At 42.4% G+C, this 16,075-nt stretch overlaps 1 protein-coding gene across 1 annotated transcript in view; it reads right to left on the bottom strand.

Annotated features, from left to right (window-relative positions):
* saxo2 (stabilizer of axonemal microtubules 2) overlaps positions 1–14,157 on the bottom strand; it is a 33,333-nt gene extending 19,176 nt beyond the window's left edge. The window contains exon 1 of the mRNA XM_052131410.1: positions 13,951–14,157. Coding sequence (XP_051987370.1) covers positions 13,951–14,057 — 107 coding nt within the window. The 5' untranslated portion in view covers positions 14,058–14,157. The remainder of the gene's footprint in view (positions 1–13,950) is intronic.
* Between the last annotated feature and the right edge of the window lie 1,918 nt (positions 14,158–16,075).

Below are 16,075 nucleotides of genomic sequence, written 5' to 3'. Positions count from 1 at the left end.
GCACTGTTTGACATCTCAGACATCGTGAGTGTGTGTGTGTGTGTGTGTGTGTGTGTGTGTGTGTGTGTGTGTGTGTGTGTGTGTGTGTGTGTGAGACAAGCACTAATGTAAACAGACTTGGCTACATGCATGGATAATCTTGCTTCATCAGGGTCTGTCAGTAGTTGAGTTTTAAACAGTTACTGTGGTGCTTTTGTGATAGTTTGGCTGTCTGTTTTAGAAAACAGATGACATTATATGCCTGAAAAGATTGATTTAGTTGTTGTTTGTGAGAATGAACCGCATCTACACCTAAGCAGACGTGGCTGCTTGCATGGGAAGATCACGTATATACAATCTGTGAACTGTTATCAGGGTACTTTGGTAACAATTTGGCTGTTGTTACATAAAATAAACATGCTTGAAAAGACTCTTTAAGTAGCTGTTTGTTTGACCAATGACAACCGCTACTAATGTAAACAAATGGCAGCATGCATCGGATGTAGCGTTTGATGTATTGACTGAGTAATAGAGCTGTAAACTTTTTATCGTGGTACTTTGGTGATGAGTTGGATGTATGTATATAAAATAAACGTATTCTGTGGTTTAAAAGACGGTATTGTTTTGTGTGATGGTACATATGAAATGGTTAAAAGGGTAATTAATATGCATAGTCTCTGGTCTGCTTACATTATGGTTTAGTTTGTGAATGTGTTCTCTTTTCCTTGTAAATAAACCATTACAGTGTCCCACATACTGTCCTAATGTCTCCCTTTGTTTGTCACAGGCCAATGGAAAGAATCAGCTTTTGTGCAGCTTGTCCTGGATAATATCTGGAGTTTGTGTGATTCTGTAGTCACTAGAAGGTAACTTCCTATATGAACTGCTTTGTCTAATAAGTTCAAAGATTTTTGTGATTCTGATCATAATTTTGTCAAATTAGTTTATTTGGCACATTTCTGTGTAAAATATGCTATTAAACTAATAGTCCACCCGAAATTATTATTTTGCCACTATTTACTCACCTCCAAGTGGTTCCAACTATATATTAATTTGTTTCTTCTGTTATTTCTTCTGTAAATGCAGTTCTACTGGCAGGTAAGATTATCATTGAATAAAGGCTTAAATTTAGTTATGTTTTTCACACAAAGCTATTGTATGGCTTCAGAAGACCTAGTGCACATGTTGTATTGACTACTTCTGATACTTCTGTGGACTTTTTTTAACCCTCCTATTATCTTTGGGGTCAATTTGACCCCATTCAATGTTTAACATCTCTAAATACATGACTGACATTTTTTTGCTTCTTATTTAATTACTTTTCCTAATTTAATGGGGATTACTGGGTAAACATAAAATTAACATGATGAAATGTTTTCAATGTCCTGTACACATTTTGTAGCATTAGTGTTCTTTGGGGTCAATTTGACCCCAGGCTGTTTCAGCTTACAAAACATATACGAAATATAACAATTTTACACACATTTATTGGTTGTTTTGAGGTCACTATAACATGCAATTTTATAATCTTCAAAAAACGTCTCTCTGCTTTAGGGCCTTAACCCATACCTGTCAACATTTAGGTACCAAAATCCGGTAGACCTCTAAGCGGGGTGGGGGGCTGGATGGCAGAGGCATGCTAAATACATACAAATTGTGCCGTTGTGATTTAATGTGCTGAGTAACTTAATTTTTTGACCAGTGATGCTTGATTCAACTTCCCACATCTACTACCTGTGCAGAAATCAACAGCGCAACTGGGTTGTAGGTTCCCAAGTTGAGGTCACAAATAGGTTGAAATTTGTATGTGTACAAGTCGATGAGTTTCATACAAGATCTGGCAACTGGACAACCTTGGAAAAATATATTGATGTGATTATTCATATAATGAGGTTTGGGCCATACAAATTACGGGAGTTTCCCGGGAGAAATAACAAAACGGGAGGGGGGGGCGGGAGATGTGTGTGAAATACGGGAGACTCCCGAGAAAAACGGGAGTGTTGACAGGTATGCCCTAACCTAACATAACCATACCTGTAGTATTGCGAGAACCACTGACTATATGGGGAGGGAAAACATATTTCTCATGAGGACATTGATAGTTCACACAACATATGAGAGGAGCAAACATATGAAAGCTTGCACAGCAGTCTTCTAAACCCTTTCTCTTGGTGCTATGTGGGCTGTCTCTTTATGCTCTATCTCTATTGAAAATGACCTCTAAGCAAAGGTTTTCTGTCAAAGAAGTTTTGTCACAGTACTTTGGCAGTGAAAGTGACATAGAGGAGAAATTGTCTGAGACAGAGGATAATGTTGAGGAGGACCCCCATTATGATGATTATGAGGCATCCTCCTCTGATGACCCTCATGTTGTCTCTCAACCAGACACATTAACTTCCAAAAATGGAATGTTATTATGGTCCCTCTCCCCACTTGAACGACAGGGTAAGGCCCGTGCAGACCTCTACGGCCTCTACGCCTGTGCGTACCCTCAGATTAATGCATGTGCCCATGAGAGAGACATATTTTAAGTATTTCGAAATATTTTCTATTTAAAATATTTGTTTTCCTGTCATTCATACGTTTTTAAAGGAAATCACATATCTCTATTTTATTATTTGATTTATATATTTCAAGTTAAATATGTAAAAATTACTTCTTAAAGTGTATGAAACACATTCAAAAAGCATTTCTTAAGAAATATGAAAATGTATATGACAATTAATCATGAAAGCTCTAAAACAGTCAAGTAATCATCATAATCACAATTATGTGTTTTATAAATTATCGTCAGCCAAATTTCATAATCATAACTGCCCTAGCTGTGTCCACATTTTGCAATTAACCCCATAATCGCATGATTTTCCTCTGTTACAAAAATAAATAAATATATTTTTACTTAAAATTTTTGCACCTAAGAAGTACCATAATTTTGACCTGACATAATTTCTATAGCATGGAATACAATAATATTACCTTAAATGTTTTTATTGTTCCATGTTCTTCATTTTTACACAAATTGCAGTGTTGACTGCAATAGTCTAGCTCAGCTATTCAACCCCAGTTGTTGTAAGTAAATAATCTAAGTAAAATTGTATATATACAGTAAATATAGAGCCCCAATTCCCAAAAAGGGGGGAATTGGGGCTCTTGGGCACTGTAGACACAATTTGTTAAGTTAAGCAAGCAGAATTTCCCTCATTATGCATATCATCATCCGCACAAATTTACAGAGCCTTTGTTGCTAACTTGCTGTATTGTGTGCTTCGTAATGTGCCACACATTCTCAATTTGAGATAGGTCAGGACTGCAGGCAGGTAGATCTTACCTGCACTCTTTGCTTTTGCAGCCATGTTGGCCACACAACGGCTGTTTTTCCAAAAAGCTATTTGAAATGTGGAATCGTCAAACCACAAAACTTGATTCAACTGTTCTACTTTCCATCTAAGATGAGACTGAGCCCAGATAAGTCGGCGGCACTTCTGGACAGTGTTGATGTATGGCGTCTGCTTTGTGCAGTAAAGCCTTTAATTGCATCTGGTGTTGACTAACAAAGATTTACTGAAAGATTCCCAAGCCCATGTCATGATATCCATTACAGATGCATTCCTGCTTTTAAGACAGTGACATCTGAGGGGTCGGAGTTCACGCACATTCAGAGGTGGTTTTGGCCTTGCCCTTTACCAGAGATTTGACCGCATTCCTTGAATCTTTTAACTATATTGTGCACTTTAGAGTTTGAAATAACCAAAAACCTTTGAATTTGTCTTTGGGGAACATTGTTCTCAAAGTGCTGGATTATTATTCATCTGTTGGCAAATTGGCGAGCCTCGACCCATCCTTGCTCTTGAAGGACTAGGCATTGTTTGGAGGCTCCTTATATACTGTAATGTGATTTCCTCAACTTTTGAACATCTCCGGTTTCACATCACCTTGCTATTTTAACTTGTCAGATTGATATTACGGTAGTCTAAAATTGCACCTGTCTCAAGTTTTTTGGAATGTGGTGCAGGCTTCAGATATCTTCAAAAAGCAGTGCTATTTATTAAGTAAAAAAATGATTTACCTTGTCTTTACACTGTTGCTGTTTTAAAACAAGTCAAAGTACATTTAGAAATCACCTCTTTTTGTTTTTATTGGCATTTAGCATACTGTCCAAAAATGTTTGGGATTGGGGATTTACGTATATAAAGAATAGTCAAGTCATTTTTATTTGTATAGTGCTTTTCACAACACACATCATTATAAAACAGCTTTACAGAAAATCAAGCATTAACAGAAAATTAAACTGTAATATATATACAGTGAGGAAAATAAGTATTTGAACACCCTGCTATTTTGCAAGTTCTCCCACTTAGAAATCATGGAGGGGTCTGAAATTGTCATCGTAGGTGCATGTCCACTGTGAGAGACATAATCTAAAAAAAAATCCAGAAATCACAATGTATGATTTTTTTAACTATTTATTTGTATGATACAGCTGCAAATAAGTATTTGAACACCTGAGAAAATCAATGTTAATATTTGGTACAGTAGCCTTTGTTTGCAATTACAGAGGTCAAACGTTTCCTGTAGTTTTTCACCAGGTTTGCACACACTGCAGGAGGGATTTTGGCCCACTCCTCCACACAGATCTTCTCTAGATCAGTCAGGTTTCTGGGCTGTCGCTGAGAAACACGGAGTTTGAGCTCCCTCCAAAGATTCTCTATTGGGTTTAGGTCTGGAGACTGGCTAGGCCACAGCAGAACCTTGATATGCTTCTTACAGAGCCACTCCTTGGTTATCCTGGCTGTGTGCTTCGGGTCATTGTCATGTTGGAAGACCCAGCCTCGACCCATCTTCAATGCTCTAACTGAGGGAAGGAGGTTGTTCCCCAAAATCTCGCAATACATGGCCCCGGTCATCCTCTTCTTAATACAGTGCAGTCGCCCTGTCCCATGTGCAGAAAAACACCCCCAAAGCATGATGCTACCACCCCCATGCTTCACAGTAGGGATGGTGTTCTTGGGATGGTACTCATCATTCTTCTTCCTCCAAACACGGTTAGTGGAATTATGACCAAAAAGTTCTAATTTGGTCTCATCTGACCACATGACTTTCTCCCATGACTCCTCTGAATCATCCAAATGGTCATTGGCAAACTTAAGACGGGCCTTGACATGTGCTGGTTTAAGCAGGGGAACCTTCCGTGCCATGCATGATTTCAAACCATGACGTCTTAGTGTATTACCAACAGTAACCTTGGAAACGGTGGTCCCAGCTCTTTTCAGGTCATTGACCAGCTCCTCCCGTGTAGTTCTGGGCTGATTTCTCACCTTTCTTAGGATCATTGAGACCCCACGAGGTGAGATCTTGCATGGAGCCCCAGTCCGAGGGAAATTGACAGTCATGTTTAGCTTCTTCCATTTTCTAATGATTGCTCCAACAGTGGACCTTTTTTCACCAAGCTGCTTGGCAATTTCCCGTAGCCCTTTCCAGCCTTGTGGAGGTGTACAATTTTGTCTCTAGTGTCTTTGGACAGCTCTTTGGTCTTGGCCATGTTAGTAGTTGGATTCTTACTGATTGTATGGGGTGGACAGGTGTCTTTATGCACCTAACAACCTCAAACAGGTGCATCTAATTTAGGATAATAAATGGAGTGGAGGTGTACATTTTAAAGGCAGACTAACAGGTCTTTGAGGGTCAGAATTCTAGCTGATAGACAGGTGTTCAAATACTTATTTGCAGCTGTATCATACAAATAAATAGTTAAAAAATCATACATTGTGATTTCTGGATTTTTTTTTTAGATTATGTCTCTCACAGTGGACATGCACCTACGATGACAATTTCAGACCCCTCCATGTTTTCTAAGTGGGAGAACTTGCAAAATAGCAGGGTGTTCAAATACTTATTTTCCTCACTGTATATAAAGTCTTAGATTCATCATTGTGTAGTTTGATTAAATATGATTGTACATTTTTAATAAAAAAGTAATAATGAAAATCAATTGTATTTAGAATCCAAGTGAGCAAACCGAAGGTGACTGTTGCAAGGAACACAAAACTCCATAAGATGTTGGTTAATGGAGAAAAATAACATTGGGAGAAACCAGGCTCACTGTGGGGGCCAGTTCCCCTCTGGCTAACATCTTGAATGTAATGCCAATATTACTTATTTATGTGCAGTGCAAGTCATGGTTTAAAATTATTAAACTAAGTGAGTGTTAAGGGTCAGTGTTTAAACATAGATTTTGTATGAACTGTAAGATTAATGACTAATGTCTATGAAGTCCATCCTGGATTAACTGCAGAAGTTTACTTAGATGCATTGTCCTTTTTTAGTTGGCTGATGACGGCCATTGATAGAACTATTGATAGTCTTTGTATTCCATTTCAGGAGTGTAGTCCATCATTAGACCAAGGTGATGTAGGCAGAGATGAGTGAGGTGCATCGCAGTTCAACCGGCCGGTCATTTCGGTGAGGTCTTTACTAAGTCAAGGTTCAGGCATTGGCACATGAAGTATCCCATGTGTGTGTGTGTGTGTGTGTGTGTGTATATATATTTATATTTATATGCATATATATAGGAGGGCTCAATGCTAACATTTTTGTGCTTCTGATATTTACTGGCCCTGCCAAAATTTTCATGGCCCCAACACAAAAATTAAAAATAGATGTTTTTACCATCATGGCTTTAAAAATATGTCAGAAGATAAATATTTTTTACATATCTTGTGTTTTTAATACAATGTCTCTGCAGTACCGCGCTCAACAAGCCATGTGATATGTTGCGCGGATTGATGGTCTCAGACGGGGAGACAACTGAGATACATCCTCCGCCACCAGGATTAATGGCGATGAAGGTGAATTAGGGCATACAGTGGGCCCGGTTTCGCAGGGTAAATCCCCACGAACCACCCGCTCCCCAGCACGCTCATTTTGCTTCCGTCCGGGCTCAAGGTGAGAGCAGCTCGCCTCACGGCCAGTCTGTTTACTCCCTCAGACCCGTGAGCTGGATGATGATTTTGCCGCTGCATCTGAGAGCGTCACAGCGGCTTCTGATGCCGATGAATTTACTGGGCTGCCACCTCAGGGCACAGCTAGACGATTGGTTCCCGGGTTAGGGCGCCGCTCACAGCAACGCACCCCCAGTTCCTTTCTTCCCGGAGGTGGATGTTGAGTTGAGGAAGCCGTAGAGGGCACCTTTTACTGCCCGAAACTGGCTTCCTTGCTCCTCCGTTCTCACTATCCTCGACAGTGGAGCAGCTCCAAGCCTTCTCCGCCCTGCATGCCTTGGCCCCCCTGCAATCCACAAGGTCGAGGCACTTGAAGATCTGCACTTGGGTAGTACTGTTCCTGATGTGCTGCAGGAACTGCGTTCAATGACTGATTGAACCCCCTGGGGCCACAAAGGTCACAGCGTCGGCACTAGGACGGTTGTCCAGGAGCGTCATCTATGGCTGGACCAGGTCAAGATACAGGAGGTAGACAAAGCACGCTTTCTCAAACTCCGCCGACTCCCAGCTTAGTCTATTCGGCAGCGCCGTTGACGACTTCGCCCAGCAGTCCTCAGCGGTGAAGAGATGGAGGCTACATCATGCCCTGTTGTCGTACCAGCTCCGCCTGCTTGCCAAGGGTGTCCCCCTGCGGCTTCCAAACGTCAGGCAGCTCCGCTTCAACCTGGCTCCAGCTCTCAGTCCCAGCGTCAAGCGCCCCGCAGGAAGCACACGTCCCCCGTCTCCCGGACGTCTTCGAGGACCAGGTAGGCTCCCAAGCATTCATGAGACGGACGACCCAGGGAATAAGACTTTTGCTCTGGAGCTGGTAAGCTGACCAATCTGTCCCCCGATAGAGGGCCGGGAAGAGAACCTTCAGTTAAAGGTATTTTCTGTGCTACACTCCCTTCGGGCTGCAGTTCTCACATTCTCAATAATAGAGCAATTTCCTCTCTCCCTGGGTCACATGGCCTGCAAATACCGTCCTCATGGCAGCCTGGCGCCACACTCCAGCAGTCCCGGTACCCTGGACGAGGACCCCCCGCCTCCAGACCCACAATGGCTTCCCCCCGGCTGGCCGGTTCTGACGAGTCCAGAGGACACCTACATTGGACCTCCTCTTCAGTCGCTACCCGCCCTCTGCCAGGTGTGCGGAGCAAGGTAATTGCGTGAGTCTTCTCTGGGCACCAGAGCCTCAGGACGTGCTTTTGCCTCCCGATGCCACACAACCTGGCCCACCCCGCTGCCCCAGGTACGTCGAAAATGATCATACCCTTAGTGCCCCTCGCATGGAGCTTGGATGCATGGCTTTCACTTCCCAACCCGTCGTGCTAGTTGGCCAGGACCATCCAACTCGGCTACGCAATTCATTTCACCAGAACCCCGCCCCCTTTTTGGCCGGCGTCCGTTTTACCTTGGTGCACAGCTAAGACGCCAACACCCTGCATGTGGAGACGTGATAGAGCCTGTCCCTCCAGCCGAGATGAAGAAGCGTCTCTACAGCCCTTACTTCATCGTTCCTAAGAAAGGCGGTGGCTCACAACCGATCTTGGACTTGTGAGTTTTCAACCGGGCCTTGCACAAACTCCCATTCAAAATGCTCATGCAAAGACACATCTTAACTTGCGTCCGGCAACAAGATTGGTTCGCAGCAGTAGACCTGAAGGACATGTAATTCCACGTCTCTATCACTCCCTGGCGAATTCCCCTGAGGTAGGACCTCTTTCTCAGGGACGGGGCACCCTCTGGCATCCACACCCAGACCTCTGGAAACTCCACGTCTGGCCCCTGATGGGATGCAGAAGATCGAATTGGCCTACCACCTGCCATTGTAGACATGATCAACAAAGCCAGAGCTCCCTCTACCAGGCAACTTTACACCCCGAAGTGGCGCTTATTTGCAAATTGGTGTTCTTCCCGTTCTGGAGACCCGCAGATATGCGCAGTTCAGTCAGTGCTTTCATCCATGCAAGAGAGGTTGGAGGGGAGGCTGTCACAGCACCGGCACTCGGACGGTGGTCCAGGAGCGTCATCTATGGCTGGACCTGGTCAAGATACAGGAGGTAGACAAAGCACGCTTTCTCAAACTCCCCCGACTCCCAGCTCGGTCTATTCGGCGGCACCGTTGACGACTTCGCCCAGCAGTCCTCATCGGTGAAAAAACAGCTGGAGGCCACATCATGCCCCGTCGTCGTACCAGCACGGGCCTTGCTCCGCCTGCTCGCCGAGGGCGTCCTCCTGCGGCTTCCAAACTTCAGGCAGCTCCTCTTCAACCTGGGCCCAGCTCTCAGTCCCAGCATTGAGTGCCCCTCAGGAAGTGCACACCCCCCGTCTCCTGAACGTCTTCGAGGACAAGGTAGGCTCCCAAGCGTTCCTGAGATGGACGACACAGGGAATGAGATGCGAGAAACATAGAGAGAGAAAAGGTGCGGATGGCGCGGCTTGCTCCCATGCTCCCCCATATCGGGGTCTAGGGAACCAGAAGGTTATGACAATTGTATGGGGTGTTGGGGAAGGGTACGTGCAGTCTGACACGGCCTGTCGCTTTGACACGCAACTGCCTGCCCACACCTGCGTCAGCAGCGCACGTACACGTTTCAGCTCATGACGTGATTAAAATTGGACACATAGTGTCGCTTCTCTGACATAATGTCGAAGTGAGCTTCAGACGTGGAACGTCTAGGTTTCTATTGCAACCTCAGTTCCCTGATGGAGGGAACAAGATGTTGTGTCCTCCTGGCCACGTCGCTGAACCGAGCCACTGTTACGTCCGAACCTCATTCTCGGCTCCTCGGGCAAAATCCTGAATGGACAGACGCATTTCCCTCCCTTTATACCTGTATGTCCGGGGGCGGACCATGCAAATTCTGTCTGTCAATTTCTCATTGGCCTTTTCTCAAGTTCAGAGATGCGTGAGGATTTCGATAGAGACCCCTAGTGTCGCTTCTTCGACACAACGTCTCGTTCCCTCCATCAGGGAATGGAGGTTACAATAGTAACCTTGACATTTTATGAGGATGATATGAAGTAGACTGTTTTGAATATTCATCCCTGCAGCTGAACAGCTCTAATAATAATAAACTAATAGCCATATTTATCTTGCTTCTTTTCATATCAAATGGCATTATCATGTCGAATTAAAGTTTATGTTTTGAAACATTACCTAATTAAATGTATACTTACATTTTGGATACTGAGCAGCTCGTGATTTCCAGACATGTGTATAACTGGGGTTTAACAAAGTTTATTACATCTCATTCCACGCTTTATCTCTAAAGGCAAATTAATGAGAGAAAATGAGTTTTTTTTACATTGGGAATAAAACTAGCACTCTGTCCCTTTACGAGAGCACATGCACATTAAACAGACTATGCTGCACGGAGAGAGGTGATGATGAGACATATGCACGGAGAGACATGGATTTTCAGTCCTATAGAAAGAAACTGTTGTCTCTTGTGTTCCAATGGGATTACAAATTTTCACCAACATGTAAACACTAGGACTGTCAATCTATTTAAATTTTAAATCAAATTAATTACATGATAATCACATTTAATCGCATATACAAATATTTGCTGAGAAAGCCCCTCATATAACAATAATTCAATATATAATGATGAAATAATTATACATAGTTTATCTTTAAATATAAAAAAATACATACACATATATATATATATATATATATATATATATATATATATATATATATATATATATATATATATATATATTTGCACTTGTTTGAACGCATGTTTGTGTTCTTCTGTCTGAGCTCTGTCTTGTTTTGTTCACTGTATAAACTGTGCGTTGCCACACAGCTGAAATTGCAATTACTGCCCTCTGGGGTAAACAGGTGGTACTACAAGCTTGCATTTCTCAGGAATCTTCCTCATTACAATCCAGGTGCATTGCGATTAATTGCGTAAATTTTTTTTACGTGTTATTTTTTAATACAATTAATCACACTGAATTAACGCGTTAAATCAACAGCCCTAGTAAAAAACTAAAATGTTGGGATATCGCGCACTGAAACTTTAATTTTTGCACAATATGTTAAATCCCACTACGAAATTCATTAAGTGGGGTTTTTCCTGCTATTTTCTACACATTGGTAATAGCTGCTGCTAAGACACTTGTGAGGACAGTGCTAGGAGGGTGCACTCAGTGTCTGCACGATCTTGTGCATGCATGCGACTGTGCCTTGGTGCATCCAGTATATTATACATTTGCGCATCTTTGCAAGATATATATGTACTCGTGCTCGCTCCTCGGATAAAAGACTTTGTTCGCTCCGTGTAATTTTTGTGCTCTCTCGCTTGTTGTTTGCTTGCACTAATGTTATAAATACAGCACTGGCCCGATCGGGCAAGTGATAGTTCTAGCAACTGGCCCGAATCTTTCTCACACTGGCTCTGGGCCATCTGGCAGTCCATATTGTCGACCATTACTTCCCCTCCCTATATGCATGCTACCTAGTCTATGATGCATAGGGCACCATCTCCCTAGGGTTGCACATCTTACCCTAGGAGAGCACCAGAAAGTCCACCGGCTGCCCTTACTCGCACATTATACATTATTCAAGGACCCGAAAGCAGTGATCGCTTCACACTCATATCAGCGAACCCCTAATCACCCCCCAGCACTGGACACCGCATAGGGCATCAATTTGGCCATTTGTATATAGTACTGTGCAAAAGTCTTACGCACCAAAGATGCTTCACAAAAACCAAATCTTAAAATAGTTATATACAGTGCCTGGCAAAAGTATTCTCTCATATTACCGAATTACAAATGGTACACTGAAATTTCATTGTGATATTTTGTTTTAAAACACTGAAACTCAAAATTAATTATTGTAAGGTGACATTATTATTTTGTAATTTTTCTTCCCCAAATCTATGCATTTTTATTACTTTATCTCTAACTTCTGTGGAGTGCTTTTTGGTCTTAATTTTCCTTCAGATTTACAGCCTGACCAATGATCCTACAACAATGGTGTTTTTATCCAGAAAATGTGATTGCAACTTTAATGATTCACAGGTGGATGCCAATGGTAATGTAACTGTGTCCTTGTTAGGGCAATTTCTTCTAAAATATCAAAGAGAATGAAATTTAATTGCACCATTTGTAATTCAGTAATATGAGAGAATTAGTCAGGGGTCTGAATACTTTTGCAAGGCACTTTATATCTTCAGCTTCAGAGTGTCAATATGAAATATACATTTTAAACTCCCACACATTCCTTTTGCAGATAGAACAGATGTCATGGCCCCCACAGAGCCCCACACTAAACATAGAGTCAGTCTGTGAGTACATAAAGAGACAGAAGCAATTGAGACTAAATAGATAGAAGAAATGTTGTGAATTCTCCAAGAAGCTTGGAACATCCTATCTTTCAACAACCAAGAAAAACTGTGTCCAGGTGACCTAGGAGAATTGGTGCTTTTTGAAGGCAAAGGTGGTCACACCAAATATTGATGTAACTTTTATGTTTACTGGACTTTGTATGACATTAAGTGATAAATGAAATCAATAAAACAATGTTTTAATGAAAGATGAGAGTCACATTCAACACATCATGTCAGTTTGTCAGACCAATGGACAGCAGCACATGAGCGCTGTGTAGAACGAAATGTCGGACTTGGAGGAGCCTTTCCCCCCACCTAAGCAGTTCAAGTCCACTGTGTGGGAGTATTTCTGTTAATTAAAAGACACAAGAGGCAACATCAGTGTTGACAGACACCCTGTTTGCAAAATGTGCCAGAGAACATTGTCGGCTCAGTCGGGAAACATTTCAAACATGAAGCACCATCTCCGAGAGCACCATCCCACAGAATTTGTGGACATGAATTTAAGTGAAAAACTCCATAAATTGCCTGGTAATCAATTAATAAAATATAGATCCCCTTTCATAGAATACATAAGCAGTTGCAATAAACATTTACAAGACTAGTTACCCATTATTTGGAATTAGTTTATAAGAGTACGTTGCGTTAGTGCTTCTGATTATCTGTAACATTTTGAAAGACTAAGACAATTATGTATTTGCAAAATAATAAAACCCACAGAAATTCAAATTTACTATGGTGAAACATTAATATATTACCTACAAATGTGACCTGATCCATCATTTTGGTGATGTAAATGTCATGCATTAGATGACAAGCCGACTCCCCGCGGTTGAAACACAGATTTGGCATGTAGATTATACATTTTAGTAATGTATAATCTATTTTTTTAAATCTCTGATATTTTCCATTTTGTGCTACTTGTAATAATGTTCATTCAATGATACACCCGTGGGCCACCAGTGTTGCTCTATGACTTTGCTTGAACTTGAGGCAAAAAGAGTGATTGTTGGTCATGGCAAAGACTGTCAAAATAATATTTCTTTTTTAAATTTCATGATTTGAAAAAAATTTATGAAAATCATTGTATCTCATTTTGTAGGAGCAGGTCACAAATGTATCTTGTTTGGCTCAATTTGATTACATAAACTTTTTAAAATTACATCCATTCATTACACTGCAAAAAAAAAAAAATATCTCAAGATATATTAACTTGATTTCATTTGCACAATATATTAACACAATATAATATAATGTTGTATTTTCAGGATAATTGATCAAAATTCAACAAGGTTTATGCTTAAAACAATGTTCCCGCCTCAGAACAAATAACAAAATGATGCTTACTTTTTTGCATCACAACCTACCCTGCGGCACCATTTTGTGGTACATTCTGCATAACGTGGTGGCTCATTTGAGCTTACCAGTCCAGCCCTGCTGCTGATATTCAAACTAAACTGCCAAAATAAATACACCCCTCCCTTCACTGCTCCTTTGGAAGCTTCGCCCCCCAAATTCTTGTATGTGAGATGGTTTTATGCACACCAGCTACAGACACTCACATCTCTCCTGCTACTTAATCTAACATCACAACAACAGCATATATGGGTTCTTTTAAACATAGCAAAATTTATGTTACCCACCTATCGAGAAGAAAAAGAGCAACTCTGCATCCGTCTTCAAGCCTTTTACCTCTCACTGCTGAAAAGCCTTTGCTATGTTGACATGGATCGTAGCATCGACTTATCATAATCCTTCTTTATTAGTTTATATTCGTCTGACCTTTATCTCTTGGTCTGTTTCTCAGCCATTTGTCCTCCTTGGAGTTTAGAAAGTTTGCATCAGCCAGATTTGCCATCAATCTTCTAATTAATTTTCCTCTTGCTCTGTCCTTACCCCCATCCTGTGCATGTGCAAGAACCACCCCCTGTTGCTGATTGGCTGGTGTAACGATTGCTGAAGGAGTCAAGAGAACAAGATCTAAGTGCAGCTTATATTTGATAAGAAAACAGGTCCAGATACAAAACTTGGAGAACACAGGAACAAAACAAAACAATACCAAATCTCAGAAACAGAACAAAAGTTACATTCATGAAGGTAAAAGGGAACAACAACTGACCAAGTCTAGGCAAACACAAGGACATTATACACATTGGGGTAAACAAGGTAAATGAGAAATAGCTGGGAATAATCAGGGCAGGAACCAGGAACAAAGACACAAGTAGGTAAACACAAAACTTAAAACTAGAAGTCTCTTAAACTCATAACAACATCTTGTGGCTGCTAGGGCAAAAGTCTCAGGTGTTACATGGCCCCCTTTTTAAGAAGTGACACCTGGAGCTCCTAAACATTACACCAAAAAATGTTAATGGGAGGAACAGGACATTATGGAACCAGCAGACCAAGAAAGCAAAGGGGAAAGGAGAGGAGCTGAAGGCCACCCGTGAACCCAGAGGGACCACCGGAGGGGCCAAGGTGGAGTGGACGGGGAAGTCCAAAGACTGACGTGGTCCAGGAGACCAAACAGGACAGAGCAGATCAGGAGGATGGCCAGGAGACTAGAGCAGATCAGGCAGACTGCCCGGAGACCAAGGAGACCAGAGCAAATCAGGCGGACGGGCAGGAGACCAAAGAGGCTAGAGCAGATCTGGCAGATGATTAGGAGGCCAGGGTGGAGCCTGCGGGTGATCAGGAGGCCAGGGAGGTGACCACAGAGCAGGGACTGGGTCAGGAAGCCTGGGAGGCAGCCACAGGGCCCGGAGAGGGTCAGGAGGCCTGGGAGGCGGACAAAGTACTGGGACAGTGTCAGCAGGCCTAGGAGGTGGCCATAAGGTCAGGACAGAGTCAGGAGGCCTGGGAGGTGGCCAGAGGATCAGGACAGAGTCTGGAGGCCTGGGAAGCTGACACGGGGCCATGACTGGGTCAGGAGGCAGAGCCTCTGGAGGAGGAGCAGGCAGAGCCGATGTAAGAGGAGTCTCTGGGAGAGCGGACAGAGTCGTGGAAGACACTGAGGGTGGAATCATCATAGTCAGGAGTGCTGGCAGCAACTGGGAAATGGCCTCCATGGTCATGGGCACTGGGTTAAGGCTCTGGCCAACAGTGGCACTGCCAAGATGCTTGGGCCCTTGATCAGGGCCCTTGACCCTATCTGTTCCAGGGGTGCCATATCATGGCTGACCATGCACTCTGACCCCAGCTTAGCGGGAATATGTGAAAAAAAGAATTTCACAGTATATAGGCAACAAAAAAAATTATGTATAATGTGTGACCATAAAAAAGTGTTCTATTCTATGAATTGTACTAAAGAGAGTTCACACTTGCCTCTAAGCAGGCAGGACTTCACCAGCTCATTGAGTTCAAAGCGATAGATGTCCTTGAAACATGATCTCCTCTATCAAAATACTGGGCGAGACTGCAGAAACGCTCAATATACTCCCTGTTTGAAAGAGCAGTTTCAAAGCCGCTAGATCCATAGTTGCGGGGTCAGTTATTCTGTAACGATTGCTGAAGGAGTCGAGAGAACTGGATCTAAGTGCAGCTTATATTTAATAAGAAAAATAGGTCCAGATACAAAACTTGGAAAACGCAGGAACAAAACAAAACAAGACCAAAACTCAGGAACAGAACAAACGCTACATCCATTAAGGTAAACAGGAACTACAACAAGGTAAATGAGAAACAGTTGGGAATAATCAGGGCAGGAACTAGGAGCAGAGACACAAGTAGGTAAACACAAAACTTCAAAATAATAGTCTCTTAAACTTCTAG

Source organism: Xyrauchen texanus, chromosome 1 (assembly GCF_025860055.1).
Source record: "Xyrauchen texanus isolate HMW12.3.18 chromosome 1, RBS_HiC_50CHRs, whole genome shotgun sequence".
NCBI classification, from domain to species: Eukaryota; Metazoa; Chordata; class Actinopteri; order Cypriniformes; family Catostomidae; genus Xyrauchen; species Xyrauchen texanus.
This window is presented reverse-complemented; position numbering and strand designations above follow the sequence as displayed.